The sequence below is a fragment of the Carcharhinus amblyrhynchos genome, chromosome 9 (genome assembly GCF_965287045.1).
Source record: "Carcharhinus amblyrhynchos chromosome 9, sCarAmb.v2.hapA, whole genome shotgun sequence".
Lineage (NCBI taxonomy): Eukaryota > Metazoa > Chordata > Chondrichthyes > Carcharhiniformes > Carcharhinidae > Carcharhinus > Carcharhinus amblyrhynchos.
Genome location: NC_137332.1, coordinates 79,414,734 through 79,435,390, shown reverse-complemented (window position 1 = coordinate 79,435,390; position 20,657 = coordinate 79,414,734). Strand labels below are relative to the sequence as shown.

The 20,657-nt window shown below is 40.8% G+C and overlaps 1 protein-coding gene across 9 annotated transcripts in view; it reads left to right on the top strand.

The window, feature by feature from the left end:
* The window catches only part of rasal2 (RAS protein activator like 2), a 388,464-nt gene that overhangs the window by 353,272 nt on the left and 14,535 nt on the right, over nucleotides 1-20,657 (top strand). For 7 of the 9 annotated variants that reach the window (XM_080195958.1, XM_080195960.1, XM_080195957.1 and 4 more), the window contains 8 exons: nucleotides 700-844; nucleotides 3,911-4,055; nucleotides 6,189-6,425; nucleotides 8,604-8,805; nucleotides 10,480-10,682; nucleotides 12,890-13,766; nucleotides 14,834-14,965; nucleotides 20,083-20,285. In XM_080195958.1, the coding sequence (XP_080052084.1) occupies nucleotides 700-844; nucleotides 3,911-4,055; nucleotides 6,189-6,425; nucleotides 8,604-8,805; nucleotides 10,480-10,682; nucleotides 12,890-13,766; nucleotides 14,834-14,965; nucleotides 20,083-20,285 (2,144 nt within the window). The remainder of the gene's footprint in view (nucleotides 1-699; nucleotides 845-3,910; nucleotides 4,056-6,188; nucleotides 6,426-8,603; nucleotides 8,806-10,479; nucleotides 10,683-12,889; nucleotides 13,767-14,833; nucleotides 14,966-20,082; nucleotides 20,286-20,657) is intronic. The other 2 variants (XM_080195961.1, XM_080195959.1) reach the window with 1 other exon arrangement.

Here is a 20,657-nt window from a genome sequence, read left to right as displayed (position 1 = left end):
TTTATTCTTTCCATCTGTGGAGTTCCTAATGCTGCAGCTCCATCTTCATTGTATTTTTACTAGTTTCAGCATCTCCTGTGTGCTGTCTAATTGAGATCCTCCATCTGAGTTGGAAGGAGGGAATCCAAGGCGTTTTCTGTCTTTTGCTCCTTCTGATCGGATGGTGAAAACTTTCCATGTCTGCTGACTGACAACCTGGTCACTCAGTGAATGATATTAAATCAATGTTAAACTTGGGCAAGGAAAGGCACTGAAATAGTGTATTAATATAACCCAATACCACAAGCAAAGTTTGGACCAGGAAATAATGTATCAGTGCATACTGAGAATAAATATGCTTAGATCAATGTTATATACCAAACACATACATTTGACTTCAATTCATTATTTACTGATCAGATTTTTTGATTATTTTAACTGTTAGACGTTTAGTATATTAGGGTCATGTCATTAAAAAGTTCTCCAGTATTAAAACTGCCAAGATCACAAAGGCAATATTTGGTTTTAGTGAACAAGTGTACATCACCTTAATGGCCATTATTATGCTGTCCTGAACTGCTGCTACAAGTTCCTCTTAACACTCAGGTTTGTAGCAGTGAGTAATTGCTCTTGTCAGTTAGAACTTTATTTTTCCTTACACTGCAGAATATGGACTATTTCCCAATATTCAGACTTCTATCTAATTCTGACTCCTTTCAGGACTTCCTTACAGACTTGGTAATGTCTGAGGTGGATCGATGTGGGGAACATGATGTTCTCCTCTTCAGGGAAAACACTTTAGCAACAAAAGCCATAGAGGAGTATTTGAAGCTTGTCGGACAGAAGTATCTCCATGATGCCTTGGGTAAGTGTTGACTGATTCCACTGGATTGATTGATTGCTAATGCTGCACCGTAGTGCAGGTACTGTGGGAGAGTGGGTGGCTTTGAATAAACTGGTGTGAAGTGTATATGCTGGTTTCATCCTGTTAAAACAGAGCAAGGCAAAGAAGGCACATTTCAATGACATCTTACTGTTGATCAAGAAAATACACAACAGCCCACTTTGCTTGAACACAGGTGAAGGGGAAAGTACATGGTTTGGGACCATTTTACTGTTTAATTATTGGAGATGTACTTTCTATTGGCTCCGATTTCACTGTTGCTGACGCAGTTCCATATATTGTGACACATTTTGCAAGGTGCTCTGAATTCATGTGGTTCGTGTGCCAGTACACTGCACCGCCTTTTGTGCTGCTGTGTTGTAGTATCATGTCACAGTGACACACAATGTACAGGGTACCTGCTCTACTTACTTTGTTACACATTCTGTTAGCAACCAAGGCACTTGAGTGGCATCAACTTCTAAAGCACACAGTTGTTCAACAAAGCGTAATCTACATTGAAGGGACTGATAGCTATTTATTCTCCCACCACAAGAACACATGAAATAGGAGCAGGAGTCGACCACATGGCCTATGGAGCCTGCTGTACCATTCAATAAATGGCTAATATAGGTTTTGACTCCACTTCCTTGTCCACTCCAATATTCCTTGATTCAGGAAATCTGTCTGTTCTAGCCATACATGTATTCCATGATGGAGGATCCACAAACATCTGGGGTAGAGAATTCCAAAGACTCACAACACCTTTAATTAAGTGAATTCTCCAAGTCTCAGTCCTAAATGATCATCCCCTTATCCTGAGACATTGCCCCTGTGTGTTAGATTCTCTGACTTTTGGAAATAATCTCCGTCCACTTTATCAAGTTAGTACTTCGGGAACAAAAACAGAAAATGCTGGAAAATCTCAACAGATCTGACAGCACCTGTGGAGAGAGAATAGAGCCAATGTTTTGAGTTTGGATGATCCTTCATCAGAGCTAAGAGCAAAGAAAATTAGAAAAGATTTATACAATGAGGATGGGGGGGAGGTTGTAATTGGACAAGGAAACGTAAATTATCATGAAGATGGCTGAGAAATGTGCTACAAGTGTCCAAAAGTGATCAAGACGTGCTTTTAGGGGAGATAATGGTGCAGGGATAACGTCACTGGACTAGTAACCTAGAAGCCCAGGCTAAGACTCTTGGACAAGTGTTCAAATCCCACCATGGCAGCTGGTGGGATTTAAAGATTCAAAAGTAATAAATCAGTAATTGAAAACTAGTCTTGGTGATGGTGACCATGAAGCTATTGTCGATTCATCAATGTCTTTCAGGAAGGAAATCTGCTATCCTTACCTTGTCTGTCCAACAACAAAGTGCGTGACTCTTAATATGCCCTCTGAAATGGCTGAGCAAGTTACTTAGTTTGATGACAACTGGGAGGGAAAACAAATGCTGAACTTGCTAGTGAAACCTACATCCTATGAAAGAAAACGGGGAAAAAACCTTCAGAATCTTGGAAATTTCACTATTCTCAAATTTCGGTGAATATAACTCAATTTACACAATCTCTCATCATAAGACACTTCTCTTCATCCCAGGGACCAGTTTAGTGTGAGATTGGAAGCCTTTTCAATCTTTGAATCCTTAACTTCTTGAGTGAGCCTCGGATGCATCTTTCATGCTGAGATTTTGTTTTTCAATGGAATGTACTTTTGTTGAATATTTTAAATTTTTTTAAAAAATATTTCTCACTGTTCATTTACTCTTTTTAATCTATCTACCCAATTAACATTAGCTTTGTTTAAGTTTAAAATTCTGTTGCTGATTGGAATATGCCACTTGCAAACTTAACATGAAATTCAGTAATGTAGTGATCACAACTTCCCAGTGGATCTTTTACTATGACATTATTAATTAACCCTGCTTCATTACACAAAACAAGATCTAAAATAGGTTATTCCTACTGTGTTCCACAATGCATTATTGCAAGGAACTGCCACGTAAACATTCTACAGATTATCTTCTGTACCACTTTTGTCAAATTGATTACCCCAATCCATATGAAGATTAAATTATCTCACAATTATCACATTGAAGTTGTTAAAGTTCCCATTTTCTTTCATAGGATGTAGGCTTCACCAGCAAGTTCAGCATTTGTCTTCCCTCCCAATTGTTGTCAAACTAAGTTTCAGAGAGCATATTAAGAGTCACAAAGTTGTTAAAATTCAATAATTTTGTGTTTAATGCTATGTGCAATTATATAACTATTGTTAGTGGAACTGTAAACCACTCCGAATGTTTTTTGACTCTTGCTATTCCTAATTCCTATCCATACTGATTCATGATCCTCTGAAACCAGATCCTTTCTCATTAATGTCCTTGTGTCACCTGTTATGAACAGGGGCTTATCCCTCTTTTGCCATTATGTCTGTCTTTCCAAAACTTTGTATCCGGGAATATTTATTTTCCAGCCTTGATCACCTTGTAACCATACTTCTGTCATAGTGATTACCTCTAAATCATTTACTATTATTTGTGGCAGAGTTCATCTGTATTATTGCAGATGCTATGTGCATACAGGTTAAAAAAAAGAAATTAATTTTTTACTTCTATCTACTCGACCTTATTTGCCAATGTACAATTTTTGTGTTGAACTCTTTATATCTTCCTGTCCACTCTGCCTTTACCCACATCGCAACACTGTTCTGATGCCTTGACCTTTTGGATTTTTAAGTCTTCTGTCACCCCTGAATTCTCACTTCCCCCAAATCCACCCGCCCCATACTTCGAGTATCTGCAGCCTCAGTTATACAATTGGCCAGGACACTGGTCCCAGCCCAGTTCAGCTGGAGCCCATCCCAGAGGAGTAACTTTGTCTTTCCTGAATACTGATGTGTTTCTTGAATCAAAACCCTTTCTTCACACACCACTATTTAGGCCTTGCATTTAATTCTCTAATCTACTTCACTCTCTTCTAATTGAATTCAATTTTATATGTTATCCATCATTACCTCACCAATTCATCTTGCTTGTGTCCTACTTCAGGAGAGTTCATAAAGGCACTTTATGAATCAGATGAAAATTGTGAGGTGGACCAAAGTAAATGTTCATCCAGTGAACTACCAGAACATCAGAGTAACCTCAAGATGTGTTGTGAACTGGCATTCTGCAAAATCATCAATTCCTACTGGTAAGAAACAGTCTTCAGAGAAATGTTGAGGGGAACCACAGCTGATGTTGAGAGAAAAAGCAATTATCACCTTTTCAAAGAGTAAGTCTAGTTTCCTAACCATATGAGTATTCAGGTCATGTACTGACACTGCCACAAGATACAGTCAGAAGTCTCACAACACCAGGTTAAAGTCCAACAGGTGTATTTAGTAGCATGAGCTTTCGGAGCGGAAGGGACAGCACTCTAAAAGCCCATGCTATCAAATAAACCTGTTGGACTTTAACTGGTGTTGTGATAATTCTTACAGTGCCTACCCCAGTCCAATGCTGGCAACTCCATGCCACACGATTGTAAGCATGCAGGAAACCATTCAGCCCATCCAATTCATAAGTGGAAAAACACCATATGCACTCTCCACCACAGCTGCAAATCTTAAACAAGGATGCGTTTTTCCCTACGAGCTTATCTATCTGTAAATCCACCACGTGGGCTGTTCAGTCTTTGTGTGAAGAAAAAATCCTGACAATAATCCTAATTAGCCATCCAGCAGCTTGGATCTATTTTCTTGATTTATTTATTGTAAAAACAGAAAATATGGGAAATATTCAAAAGATCAGACAGCACCTATAGAGAGAGAAACATGTTAATTTTCCAGCCAATGATATTTTGTCAGAACTTGGAAAAATTAAAGATGTAACCAGTTTTAAGCAAATGCAGGAAAGGAGATGGTAATGGGATAAATAAAGAAACAAAAGATACATAAAGAGGAGGTATAAATAGATCAGAGAACATAAAACCCTGCAGTGCAGAAAGAGGCCCTTTGGCCCATCGAGTCTGCACTCAGGCCCTACCCCCATATCCCTACATACTATACCCACGAATCCCTCTAACCTACGCATCCCTAGATACTAAGGGGCAATTTCTTAGCATGGCCAATCAACCTAACCCGCACATCTTTGGACTGTGGGAGGAAACCGACGCAGACACAAAGAGAATGTGTAACCTCCACACAGACAGTGACCTGAGCCGGGAATCGAACCCAGGACCCTGGAGCTGTGAAGCAGCAGTGCTGACCACTGTACTACCGTGCCGCCGTAAATGGGAATAGCAGAATCAGTACAAAAGCTGCCTGAAAAAATGTGGCCAGAGGTTATAATCTGATATTATTGAATTCATTGATGAATTTGGAGTACTTAAAATGAGGAGCTCATCTCTGAACTTCATTGGAACACTACAGGAGGCCAAGAAGAGAGAGATCAGGGTGAGATGGAGAATTAGAATATGAGGCAACTGATGGTTTGCACACTGCAGTCCAAACAAGGTGTTCTGCAAAGTGATTTGCTCAGTCTGCATCTTCCTCACTGAAGAGACCTTATGATGAGCATTGATTACATTATATTACATTAAATGCATTACAAGTCAATCACTATTTCATCTGGAAGTAATGTTTGGGTGTCTGGATGGTGGTCGGGGGGGCAGGTGAAAGAGTGTCTCCTGCGCTTGAATGAGCAGGTGCTGTGGGAAGGATAGCTACAGGGACTTGGATGATTGAAGTACCATGGTATTGCAGAAGAAATGATCCCTTTGAAATGCTGAAAGGAAGTATGGTGACAGAAATGATGGAGGATGATTTATTGGATTTGTGGAGACTGGAACATGAGGCAGTATTTTAGTTTTGTTTATTTTTGTTTTGCTGTAAGTTAATTTGTATTTTCTCCCACCAGTCACTGGTTACATCTTTACATCTTCCTCTCCACTGTAAGGTAAGAACTCTGCAGAAATCAGTGATGTTCTCAAGGGTATAGAATTCTTGATATGATTTCTGGATGGTAATCCCAGTCGCATCAAATTAGGCCTAGAAAAAGAAAATATAAAGACAACAAAGCTAGTGACTATCTGAAGAGAAAAGACAGACCATTGCTCTGGTTTTGATACATATGCAGACCTAGCATGTTTAAGCGGAGAGTCACTTGAAGAAGCCCTTGAAGTCAAATGCAACAATATTGCTGAAGGAAGAATAGGAATGTGAAGGAACAGAAAAACTTGCTGCTAAGTTGTGCTGAGATGAGCTCCATTTGGTTTAAAGAGAATGTCATGGATCAAGGTCTGTGTGAATCAAAACTGGCATGTTCTTTTCTGCTTTTCTTCCAGTGTGTTTCCGCGTGAGCTAAAAGAAGTGTTTGCCTCATGGAAACAGCAATGTTTAAGTCGTGGGAAGCATGATATCAGCGAACGCCTAATCAGCGCCTCACTCTTCCTGCGCTTCCTCTGCCCAGCCATTATGTCACCCAGCCTCTTTGGACTGATGCAGGAGTATCCAGATGATCGAACATCCCGCACGCTCACCCTCATCGCCAAAGTCATCCAGAATCTTGCCAATTTCACCAAGTATGTGATTTATTTACCAATTACACCATGTCATTGCAAGTCCTTTTACTTCATTTTGCATGTTTCAGTTATACTCATGTGTCATGTATGTTGTAGTTAACTAAAATTACAGCTGCAATGTACTAAATTTGTCTTTTTAAATCTTGGGACCTGAATGGACATCAGAAAGTTTGTAATATGTTGGTGGGGGGAGGGGAGTTGTCAGATGGTTTGTGTATGTTGAAGGAGGTATTGTGGTAACAAGCTGAAGATGTATCTCAACTAATTTACTGTGGTGTGGGATCTCAACTTTGACAATTTATATAAATGACTTGGATGAAGGGTCTGAGGGGTGGTTGCAAAGTTTGCTGACAACGCCAAGATAGGTAGGAAAGTTAATTGTGAAGGAGACTATAAAGGGACATAGGTAAATGAGTGGGCATAAATCTAGCAAATGGAGTATAATGTGGGTAAATGTGAAGTCAATTTTGGCAGGAAGAATGTAAACGATGCTTAAATGGAGCAAGATTGCAGAGTTCTGAGATGCAGAGGGATCTGGGTGTCCGAGTGCATGAATCACAAAAGGTTCCTATATTGGTAAACCAAGTAATTAAGACTGCTAAACTAAGGAAGTTGTGCTTTAATTCTGTAGGGCACTGGTCAGACCACATCTGGAGTATTGTGTGCAGTATTGGTCTCATTATTTAAGAAAGGATGTAAATGCATTGGAAGCAATTCAGAGTAATTGCTCTGAATAATACCAGGAATGGGCAGGTTGAGGAAAGGTTGGAGAAGTTAAGTTTGTATCTGCTGGAGTTTAGATGAGTAAGAGACAATTTGATCAAAACCTTTTAAGATCCTGAAGGGCATTGATAGGGTGGAAGTGGAGTGGATGTTTCTTCTTGTGGGAGAATCAAAAACTGGGGTTACTGTTTAAAAATAAGGGGTCATGGAGATGAGGAAAGTCTTATCTTTGAGGGCCTGATTTTACCATTTTCATTCTGAGTGCTGAATTTGGGCGCAAATCAGATCCGACTTGGAAATCTGTTCTCAGGCGCCCCCCAACACACTTTGCCCAAAAAAAAAATTGCGAGTCTGAATTGCGCTGTGAGCGAGGCTTATCGCACTCGAAATGCTGTTACTCCGATCGGAGCTTTGAACTGCGCAGGCGCAGTGAGACAACAAATTTGAAAAAATGCGCCCCTTATCTCTTTTCTCCCCACTGATCAGAATGATCCAGCTCTGCCTCCCCTCTTTCTCTAGAGAAAGACTGGGCCTCAGCCCCTCCCCCCCCAGAGAATGATTGCTGCCACCCCCACCGCCTACTCCCAGCGCACCACCGACCTCAGTCAGAAAGCTGTTGGAAGCTCTGAACATACCTCTTCAGAAGCTGGAGCACCTGAAACAGACCTTTGCCGAGAATGTTTTGCGCCAAAATCTGGAGGCGTGAACACAATGGTAATGGGGGGAATGCTGGTAAAGTTGGGCGGGCAGCCATTAATTCAATTTAAATGCATGCAAATGCATTTAAATTGCCATTGCACCTGCTTCAGGAGCAATTCGGATTATGTCCATTTTCGGACCTTTGTAAAATTGGCATCTGTGCGGACACAAGCATGGACCACGTTAATGGCCTCACTCCCAGCTTTACCTTTTTGAGTGCGACACAATGGTAAAATTGGGCCCAGAGAGTTGCCTCTCTAGAACTTGTCTTCAAAATGTAACCAAAGCAGAATTTTTGAATTATTTAAGGTGGAGTTAGCTAATTTTTTGATTAACAAGGAGGTGATTTTTTTTTGGGATAGCCAAGAATGTGAGGTTGAGGTTACAATCCAATCATCCATGATCTAATTGAATGTCAGAGCAGACCCGAGGGACAGAGTGATCTGCTCCCATCCTAATTCGTATGTTAACTAAACTTGTGAGTGCTTCCATCAGATGTGTTTTTCTGAATGCGGGTACACAGTTGACATTTTATTTAATGCCTGGAGTATGAGCACTAATTTATGCATTAGTGTTCAGCAATTCAGCTGGATCAAAGGAAAATTTGTGTTAAGAACTGATTTTTGTTTTGCTTTAACTTCAGGGGCTGTTCACAGTATTCTGCAGGCTACACCAGTAAAAAATACTTGCAACCCATTCATCATCACCCACAGAGACTACATTTTGTTCTTTGATCTCTCCCATTGATATCCATAGGTTTGGGAATAAAGAGGAATATATGGCATTTATGAATGATTTTCTGGAACATGAGTGGAGTGGAATGAAACGCTTTCTGGTAGAAATCTCAAACCCAGACACCATTTCTAACACACCAGGGTTTGAAGGATATATTGACTTGGGCCGTGAGCTCTCTGTCCTACATTCGCTGCTCTGGGAGGTGGTGTCACAGCTTGACAAGGTACCTTTTTACTGATTCAATAATGCAAATATGCTAAGAGATAAAATACACAACTGCTTGGTGATTAATTGTCAGTCATCATTGAATGATGCAGTCTCCAGGGCAATGCCTCTACCAGTCTGAGTCTACTAGTAACTAATCAGTACTTTTTTCTCAGACAGTATAAATTTGTTCCTTCCCTTGGATTTGTATTCTTGTGATTATCCTGCTCGGTGCAAGATGAAAAGCTTTAACAAATGATCTCTTTTATTAGCAAAACTTGCGTTCTGTACTGCCAAATGACTATTTAAAACAAATTCTTAAAAATTAATTTTTATAAATTGAGATTTTTTTAACCTTGTGTTTTAAAGGAAATTTAGAACATTACTTGCATGATTGATGTTGAAGTTATATTGAGGTTGAACAATATTACTCTGGGATGTCAGGAAAATTCTCTGCATTAATGGTGGCATTTGCTGGAGAGAAAGACAAGAGCATGGGTTGGATCAAGAGGAGTTCAAGAATCAGAGTTGCTAAAGACAGTTAGAGAGAGAAAGATATCCAAGTATGGACATTGGAGAATCAAAAAACTAGAAGGGTTTGTATCCTCATTGTGAATAAAAATTAAGAACACCAGTTTGAGTGTTAGTTTTTCACCTGATGGCCCTGTTAAAATGGATTATTTCCACAGTATAATTTCAGACGGGCTGGAAGGTTAAGCATATAACTTGTCTTAAATTTCCTTGTCAGGATAACAAATATTTTTATTTTTGGGCTGCATTTATAAATCATTTTTTGTTTTGTGATGTTTCATTAGACTGATCATATAGATTAGGAAGGCTCCTAGCTCAGTCCCTGATCTGTGGTCAGTTGACTAATTTCTGCTAGAATGATGGGTGTGGGCAATTGGCCTCAGACTCCATGAGTGAGGGAGTAAATAATTAGTTTTAATTGTCACCCAAGATGGACAGGAGTCAATGGAATCAATGTCCAAGATGAGTTGATAACAATTTCTGATTCTTTTGCCTGGTTACTTCCACGCCTCAGCTGAAACTTATCCAGTTTTCGTTTGGTACCTTCTCGATGGAAGTACAAAACTTTACTGTGAGAGCAAACATGGAATAAAGATGTTTAACTAAAAGTTGCTTTTGTTGTTAAGTGTCCAAAAACAAATCATTTGTTTTTGTCTCCTACTATTGTGCTATCTTTTATCGATACAATCGAAAGTAAAAATTGAAATCAGAAACGTTAATTTGATATGCGATATTAAAATCGTTCTGTAAGCATGAAGAGGTTGGGTTTACTATCATTTTTCAATTCCTTGTTCCTTTTCCTGTGATCGTTCCCAACCATCCTTCCCTCCCTTCAGATGGATGCTACCTTTCTGTTTCATTGTTTTGTTTTGAAAAAACATTTAGATATTTGTTTTGCATGGTTTTGTATCTGAATGTTGTGGAACAGTTTGAAACCACATTAAGTGACTTAGTTTTGTTTCTAATTTATTTTATATCCCCTTTCTCTCCCACCCCATTCTCTCCATTTATTCCCACCCTACTCCTGTACCACTTTTGCATCCTTCTCCACCACGGTCATCATGGTTGTGTTGTTCTGCACTGCTGCATTCTGGTTCGCTTACATCAATCGTCATCCTCCACCCAATAAAATGTGGATGTTTCCATGGCATTGTCCAACCAGGGTGAAAATTCATTTCTACAGGCAACAGTAGCGAAGCTTGGCCCACTACCACGCGTCCTCAGCGATATCACCAAATCACTAACTAGCCCCACACCAATTCAGCAGCAGGTCCGACGATTTGGGGAACGCGTCAGTTCATCCCCAAATGTGAGTGGCAGTGTGTCATCTGGACTGCAGCGAATATTCGAGGACCCCGGTGACAGGTAGGAATGGGCCATTTCTGTCAGAATTTCCCCATTGGCATCCATAACTGATGGTGGCAGGTTGAGTGGAGATTCCCTTTCGTCAACAGAAAAATCTCTTATTTTCTTGCTCATGAATCAACTGCCCAAATTTAACAGTAGTAATGACGGTGAAACTGTCAACAGTTCTGAAACTGATAGGAACATAGGAGATGCACAGTTAAATGTGGAAGTCCAGAAATCACTAGGTGATTCAACACTTTTCCACAAATAAAATGATCTGCAAAATGGGAGTAGAAATCACTAAACTAATGAGAATTTTTCCTTTTAATTCCTTTAGTCTTGAGAAAGTTTTATATGGCTGAATGAGGAATAATTGGGCTTTGAATGACAAAGTAGATTCGTAATTACTGCTGAACTGCCTCACTGTTCCTGATAAACTAATTTCATCAAATGGACTGTCAAATTTCTTCACGATGCTAAACATTTCATTTTTTTTTAGTTTGTATATGGTTTTTAGTTTCTATCTTAAATCCATGAGTATACCCTATCATTTATTTTGCTCTATGTAAAATTTAATTAAAAGTGAAGGATAATAGTTGCATTTTACTTCCTGGTTTGTTGCCTGAGAGAATACTTCAGTATGATTGGCTGCTTACCTGGCTTGTTCATATCACTGTTGCTGGATGCCTGGAGATCACTACGAGCTGGTGGCAGATTTAAACTGACATGGGAAAGGGAGAATCCATGCTGCAGTGATCACCAGACTTTTGTGGGCATCTTTCTTCAAGGTCAGCAGTCAAAATGCTGCCACTTTGCCACTGACAGAAAATTCTGGATCATAAAGTCTAATTGAAGGAGACTCAAGAATTCTGCCTGCTTCCAAATCTTGACAAGCCTTCAGACAGTGCCAACTTCCATTGGGAGGAGGCAGAGAAAAAATTCATGGTCTAAAACATCAGAAGCAATTTAGATTTAGTTCCATTGAGGTTAATTTTTTTTCTCTCTTCAAGAGATTCAAGATTTTGTTTTCCTTTTTAAGAAATTTCCCTCATCAGATTGAGCTCTGTTTCTACATGTTAATGACTACTTACGTCTACTTTCTGAGCTGTTTCTCTGTACTGCTGCAGTTGCTGTGCAGTGATCCATTGACGGGATCCAGGATGGTCTGTCATCATTTCTCCCCAAATTTTGATCAATGTTTATTGATCCTACATTTGTCTCTTCACAATGTTTCCTGTCTAGTGTGATTGCAGCATTTTCTATTTTTAATTCATATTCCAATGCAAATCACTTCTCAGTGGCTTATTCAAAAAAGCCGTGATGAATGCATGAGAGCAGATTGACTGCTTCTGTTCTCAACCACAATTGCTTCTACTTGGAGAGAGGGCAATGGGATGGTCTGGGGTTGTGTGGCATTGATGTGCATAAGTCTTAAGAATGAATGCCAAACAACACAATGTTTTGGATCACTTATGATCAGTGCCATAGAGAGATATACACATTATTTCCTCACTTGGAGTGTAGTATAGGGACGTACTTGGGCTTCCCCATAGGGTATTGTTGCCCAATATATTAGTCCCTGGTGATAAATTGAGAATCCAGATGTAGTTCATTATATTCCTGATTTGCAAATAGAAATGTTATGGACATGTGATCTCAATACTCATTTGGAAGGTGTGTGCCTGTGTACTTTAGCTTTCTTGTGTGCTTGTTGATACATACACCGTCTTTCGTGTGTTTTGCTTTTGATCATTTTGAATGATTTTCTTTCTGCAGCTCCTGAATGTGGTAGATGTTTATGTTAATATACATATGTGAAGTACATTTACTTTGTTCTATGTGGTCGGATTTAAGGACGATGCTGCTAAAATAGTATTTCAGACTCCCCATCTGTAGCTTGTCAATGATTTCTATTGGACAGCTCTGCCATAGGCAAGCTAACTCAGTCAGCCTGTTCTCGGGGCCAGTGACCTTGAATAGCAGAGACGAGGGACCAGGCAGCTCTCTTGCCTGCTTGACTGTGAACACTGCAAAAGTTATGAAATGGGCCAATTACTTGCTACCTTGACCAGGAAATAACGAACCATGTCTGGTCTAAGTGAGTTATGGGTGGGTGTGGGGGGGGGGGGGTGGAATGGGAAATGGAAGTATTTATAAAAAGTGATTGGGTAATAGATGATTTTAATCAATGTTGTGCACAAAAAAGTAATTGTTTTTATTTGCAGTGATGTGCAGAAACTGCAGTCTCCAACTCAAGAGAATGTTGAAGCATTTTTACACACTAAGCAGCACTTTCCAGGCCAACCGGCCTCAACACAGAGTGTGACTTACTCTGACAGGGATGAAGAGGAGTCCATCCTACATAACGGCAGGAGTGTATCACTAGTGGACCTACAGACCACTGTAGTAACTCAAGGAACAAGTAGTGTCCCAGTTCTTCCCAATGTTCCAGGACGACACACGGGCAGCCAGGCCTCCATTACACATACAGCAAACATCAAGCAACTCCGAGAGGTACAGAGTGGGGCACACAGTGCTCCTCAGATCCGCAGGCCTCTACATCCAGCTCTGAGCCAGCAGAGCAGCCTGCAACCTCTGTCTTTTCAAAATCCTGTTTACCAGCTGAACAATCCACCAGCAGGAAGCAGTAAAGCTGGCATGGACTCTAGTTCTGAGAACCTAAGTTCCACAAGCTCCCGAAGCCACACCAATAGTGAGGAGCTGATCAGCAAACTGAGTGGCCCCAGTAATAGTAGCATTGAGGACTTTGCCAAACGAAGTGCGTACAGTGATGATTACTCCAAACGAAACACCATGCCTGACAGGAGCAACCTCCCAGTGGCATTGCCTCGGCAGAATAGCATTGGGCATTCACAGCTCCGCAGGACAGAGCTGTCAGCTCCCAGCAGCCGAGTAAAAGCACCTCATTCATTACCGCTGAGTACATCACAGAGAAGCACAGGTAGCATGTCAGGATTACCATCCACATCACCTGAGCCACCACCAACTGAAAACAGATCACGGCAACCATCAATCTCTTCAAAAGGAGAAAGTCCTGTGCCGAAAGTCCGAGCAGTACATAGACAGCAGCAGTCACAGCAGGTGAGGAATCTTCTGTAGGCCATCATATGGTGCTGCAATTGTACAACACACCAAAAGGTGGCTGTTCATTTCATACCCTTTTACTGCTGTTTCTCTTCAGTCTAAAGCTGGCGGCATCCTCAGTTGGGTGCAGTTCTGCAAATGCTGGTAGCCTTCAAAAGTATCCTCCAAACTACCATGTTTCATTGTACCAGTAGGCTCTTTGACAGCAAGTGACAGATACTGCCCTCAGCTTATGTCTAAATTTGTGTTTGCAATTGCATGTGTTACAACCACAGCTGATGTTCTTGCTGAGCTGGCTGGATCCCCGAATCAAGTTTCTCAGTGATCATCTTTTTATTGTGAAAAAGATGAGAAAGACCTCAAAAACATAGAACTTAAGTAACACCTTTATAATTTTTTTTTCAAATAACTTAAGCACACAAATTAACATTACACAGTTAAAACATGACCCTCAAATTTCCACAACTTGATGCTGAATTTGTGAATTTGACTCATACACAGGAAAGTGGAAAAGTCACACTGGTACTATAGGGGTACTTATTTGAACATGAAGTTGTAGTTAAGGGGGGGTTCAATTTTTCATTTGCCCCCCACCCCCCGTACTTGATTTGAAAGTGTAGAGAAAGTTTAATCCTTCCTATACCTGGATGATCAAAACCTACCCATCCACCTCCCCTCCCCCCCACCAACACACACAAAAGATTCATATATTTTGAGTGAATATATCAGTCAATATAATGCCCAGCACACCAGATTTGTAATTTGAATATTACATTGCATTCGTCAGCAATTTTCCCCATGTTTTAGAGAGATGAGCATCTATTTACCTTTCGCAGTTCCCACAGTAATATTCTACTGCAGTTGCCCTTGTAATTTGCATGCTGGCCATCACAGATCTCTGGCATTCATGACACAGTATTATTTACTTTATCTGGAATTGGTGTGAACCCTTTGTACAGACTAGCAGAGAGAAACAGCACTCACTCCAATGCTTGCTCCTGTTAACTGTGGTGGCAATTTTCCGGCAAGGTATAAAAACTTACGTTAGTTACCTGACTCTGCAGGTCCAGTCACCAGTGGAGACTGCTACCATGTCACCAGTTGAGAGAACAGCTGCTTGGGTTCTGAACAATGGACAGTACTTGGAAGATGATGAAACAGATCAAATCCGTGAGGAGAATAAACATGCAGAAAGGGTAGGTAAAAAAAAATGCTTCCTTCTCTCCCAATTAGAGGGCTGAAGTGAACATTTTGAAACTGGGGCTACGGGAAGTAAACAGTACAGTAAAGAAGGTTAAAAAGTAGGTCACTTGTAATGGCCAAGATCTGCACATTGTTTATCATTGAAGTTTAGTAATAAATGTGGCACAGGCACCCAGGTTTGATTCCCAGCCTGGATCACTGTCTGTGAGGAATCTGCACGTTCTCCCTGTGTCTGCATGTGTTTTCTCTGGGTGCTCCTGTTTCCTCCCACATAGGCTGGTTAGGTGCATTGGCCAAGCTAAATTCTCCAGACCATGGCAACTAGGAAATTTTCACAGTATCTTCATTGCAGCATTAACGTAAGCCTACTTGTGACACTAGCAAATAAACTTCTTTTAAGTCAATATTAATTACACAGGGCTGCACTAAAATATCATTGTGATTTAAACCGCATCTATCGCAAGCCGGGCTGATGTTATCTATCGGGTTATCCCAGTCTGGTATACCAGTTCATCATTGAGTCATAGAGGTGGTGTATAGTTTTGTTCACAGGAATGATGTGAAGAACCACATGCGAGACCCAGTGAGAACAGTAACCAGCCCAGTTGTAGTATTACACTCAGTAAAGCCTATTTATTACAATAAAGAAAACACATAAACACACAAATAGTGCTATATTGATCTAAGACAGTTCTGTACAACTACTAAACACACCCACAGCATTTAAGTAGAAATTACCCTTTTTCATTTGAAGTACATTTATTGAGATCTGAACCTTTTAAGGAATCCCTGTTTCCTAAAGCACACCCAATTAATAGAGCTATAAGTAAAGGTCCTTTTATAGTTACCACACTGTATACAGTTAAGGAGTTATTCTGGAGGACATGTTTTCTTGGTTCAGTGAAGATGTAATTTTAATGTTTCCACAAAGCTTTCTGCACTCTTGCTTCTGGTCTGCTAGTTAGAACCAGCTTACAGACCATTAGATGATAAACCTGTTCCTCAGACTGCTAAGTGGAATCTACCTCTTGCTTCCAGAGTGGGGGTCAACGGGTGCTATTCGGATTGGCGGATGGTGCCTAGTGGAGTGCCCCAGGGGTCAGTGCTGGGGCCTCAGCTTTTTACCATTTATATAGATGATCTGGAGGAGGGAACCGAGTGTAGAGTGTCGAAATTTGCTGATGACACCAAGATTGGGGGAACGGCAAATTGTGCGGAGGGTGTGGAGAGTCTGCAGAAGGATCTAGATAGGCTGGGCGAATGGGCCAGGAAATGGCAAATGGAATTTAATGTTGGCAAGTGTGAGGTGGTCCACTTTGGTAGGAAGAATGGTAGGAAGGACTATTACTTACATGGCGAAAAACTGCAGCAGGCGACGATGCAGAGGGACCGCGGTGTCCTTGTGCATGAGTCGCAAAAACCCAGCTTGCAGGTGCAACAGGTGGTCAGGAAGGCGAATGGGATGCTGGCCTTCATAGCGAGGGGGATTGAATATAAAAGTAGGGAGGTCTTGCTGCAGCTGTATAGGGCATTGGTGAGGCCACAACTGGAGTACTGTGTGCATTTTTGGGCGCCGCACCTGCGCAAAGATATTTTGGCCTTGGAGGGAGTGCAGAGGAGGTTTACTAGGCTGATACCGGAGTTGAGGGGGTTGAGCTATGAGGAGAGGCTGAATAAACTGGGCTTGTACTCGTTAGAGTTTAGAAGAATGAGGGGAGATCTCATTGAGACGTATAAGACGATGAATGGGATGGATAGGATAGAGGTGGAGAGACTCTTCCCGCTCAAAAAAGACAGTAGGACTAGGGGGCACAGCCTCAAGATAAAGGGGGGCGGTTTAGAACGGAGTTGAGGAGGAACTTCTTCACTCAAAGGGTGGTGAATCTCTGGAATTCTCTGCCCGTTGAAGTGGTGGAGGCTGCCTCGCTAAATATTTTTAAGACGCGGGTTGATGGGTTTTTGATAAGAGAGGGGATTAAGGGTTATGGGGAGAGGGCGGGAAAGTGGAACTGAGCAGCGACAGATCAGCCATGATCTTATTGAATGGCGGGGCAGGCTTGAAGGGCTGGATGGCCTACTCCTGCTCCTATTTCTTATGTTCTTATGTTCTTAGTATAATCCAGTTGCTAATTATATTATTATCTCCCTTTGACGATTCTTTCTCTGTATTGTCTGTCTGTACCCTCAGTTTCTGTAGTTCTAAAAGATTAACATATGTAAGCCTTCCCTGGATGGTGCAATTGTCTACCTAAAGTGCCTCCTCTTAGCAGAACAATGTATTTTTCTGGTCTGTCCACACTGCTGTTTCTGTCACTACTGAGACTCACATGCTGTGAAATACATTTTGAAATGCTGGTGGCTTTGAACCTGCTGGCATATTCATGACAATCCATCGCCAGTCATAGACCTGTGAGCACTGATCCTTCACAATGTTGGACAGATCATAACGCTGCTTCCAACTGCACTTCCGGTTTGGATGGAAAACATCTGAATTTGTATTGTTTTATTTTTTTCATTGTTCAAGTGAACACAGCATGAAAATGTCATATTCATTGTTTATATCGTCTTGAAATCGCTAGTGGAAAAAAATTGCAACAAGTTGGCTACATAAAAATGTCACATCTCCATTGGTTCCTAAAACTGTGATGACCATTCTGATTAGTTGCTGTAGTGATTTTCTCTTTCACATGCCGCCAATAAAAAAAGACTGACATTTATATGACATTATATCTTCTGCAGAATCTATGGGATGCACTGGTTGGTCACAGACTGCTGCAGTGGATTTTTAATCTGTGTGAAGATACTGCACTTTTGTATTGTACCCACAGTCAGAACTGTGGGTACAATTAAACGGTTACTTTAACCAACAACTGTCTAGGGCAGATTGAGTGAACGGAGAAATAGAGTAATAAGTTCTGCAGTGAGATGGTGGGCTCTTTGCTGAGTAGGAAACATTTCTTGCAAGATAAAAATCACAGGATATTTCAATGTTTTATTTTTGCAAGAAAAGAACATAAAGTGGTTGAAGACCAAGTTTGCCCAAGAGCCTTGATTGTGTTTCAGATTGTTGAAGTCACTTTCCATTTACATATTGATTCAAAATGTGTCAGTGCCACTGGGTATGTTGTTTATTCTGTAGCACCCAAATCAGATGGAGATGTTCAGATAAACATAGGAAAGGCTTTTGAAGTGAAAGCTGTGACTCAATCATACAGTTAATTCAAGAGTATCAGCAGAGTATTTAATTAAGCTTTGCTTTAGCAAAAATGCCAAAATTATGACCAGGGTTCAGATCCAGCCTGAACATAGATACTATTGACATTCATCTGAATCCCTTTGATGTTGCTCCAAGCATTTGAATGCAGCTGCATCCTCTGAGCAGAATATCAGGAATTCTGGCCAACAGTGAATGGCAGTTTTCACTTGCAACAGTGGGCGTGGCAGAAGTGAGCAGTGGTGCTTGGGATGGCGAAGGAACTTGCAGCTGCTCAATGAGCTTGATAGCGTAAAGTGTGATTCTGATGGGCATGAATTCAGAGGTACGGAGTGAATAACGTCATCATGAAGTGTGCAGGTTGCACATCAGAATAATATATCGTATACAGTTACAAACAGTATTGGGAACGTACTCCAGAATGGACTAGAATGTCCCACGCTTACTACGTCAGCTTAGTTCTGAATGAAGGTCATTCTTTTGACTCCACTGCTCTAGCAGAATTTAAAACAAGTAAATAAAAAATAAAATACTGCATATGCTGGAATCTGAAGAAAAAATAAGGACATGTTGGAAACATGCAGCAGCTCAGGCAGCTGTTTGATGTTTAAAATGGAAAAGAAGATAGTGTTTCAGGATTTTAACCCTTCATAGAATCCTATAGCGCAGAAGGAGACTGTTTGGTCCATCTGATCTGCACCAACTCTCTGACAGAGTATCTTACTCAGGTCCTATCCCCGTAACCCCATGTATTTATCCCACTAATTCCCCCCCAGTCTATATATCTTTGGACACCAAAATGCAATTTAGCATGGCCAATCAACTTAACCTGCGTATCATTTGACTGTGGGAGGAAACCAGAGTACCCGGAGGAAACCCACACAGACACAGGGAGAATGCGCAAACTCCACACAATCGGTCACCCAAGGCCAGAATTGAACCCAGGTGCCTGGAGCTGTGAGGCAGCACTGCTAACCACTGTGCCACCATGCTGCCCACCCTTCATCAGAACTTGTTCAAAAAGAACCATGGCACATTTAAAGCAATTAAACATTCCATTATTTTTGAACAACATTGATCTAAAATAGAATTATTTATTTTCTGAGAAACAAGTTTATTTTCATAGAATGTACACCTAAGTGCCACATTGAGCACATGGAAACACCAAGTTCTCCTCCAAGCCATGTACCGTACTGACTTGAAACTGTATCACCTTCACTATTATTGGGTCAAAAACTTGGGACTCCCTTCCTATAGTATAACAGCATTGTGAGTATGCCTATACCTCATGGGTTGCAGTGGATCAAGAAGGTGGCTCACTTCCAAAGCAATTGGGAATGGGCAACAAATGCTGGCTTTCTTAGCAACATTAACATTCCTTAATGAATAAAAACAAAATCATTCCTCAGGATACTGGCAATAATGTCAACACCCGTTTTACTTAATAAAAAATCATGTTTAGGACCTTGTGCTATGAAGTTAGCTTAATTCAGCCAACCAGTTGACAATGACGTTCACATGTGTTGTCCACTAATTTTAGAATGTGGTTTTGCACGAACAATATCTCATGGTGAGCTTCCCATCTTGCTTTCAACTTGAGAAATAGAATTGAGGGAAGAGAATTCTCCAGAGATGGATTGTAAAATTAAACAGCCACCTTCATGCACCACACAGTGAGCAAGCTAAGGACTCCAATTTGTTTTCTCTTTCACTTTGATTTTCCCTATGCAATATCCCCTGACACCTGGCAATTATATAAAATTCTCTGAACTGTTGGAAACTTTTTGTGGAATAATTGTATTATCTTGAGATTGGTGCTGTTTGATTTGGATAAATGGGATAGAACTTTTCTTTGGTGTCTTGTATTGAGATGGTTTTCACTGATTTCTCTGACAGTATGAGCAGGAGATTGCGAAGCTGAAGGATCGGCTGAAGGTATCAAGTAGGAGACTGGAAGAGTATGAGCGCCGCTTGCTTGCCCAGGAGCAACAGATGCAGAAGCTCTTGCTTGAGTACAAGTCCAGGCTGGAAGACAGTGAGGACAGGCTGCGGAGGCAGCAGGAGGAGAAGGACAGCCAGATGAAAACGATCATCAGCAGGTCAGTAATACTACAAGTTGTCGGAGCAAGTCTTCATCCAATTCATTAAGAAAACATTTTCAAAAAATTTAGATCTCTAGGCCCTGAGCAATAAGTTTAATATATCTTGGTGTGTCAAATCAAAAGTCTTGTATTTGACTTGTGTCACAATATTGTTGCCATATTCAAATAAGTACATAATAACAATAAAAATATCTAAGATGATGAACAGTAACCAAACCCTCAAAATTGAGGACATTAATATTCAGATCACATCAAATTTCCTGACTCATTTCAAGAGATGCATTCCTGACACACACACTTAGCTGCTAATTTACTGGTACTGGTCATTGTTATTACAGCATCAAAGATGGCCTTTGGCACATTTGTGTC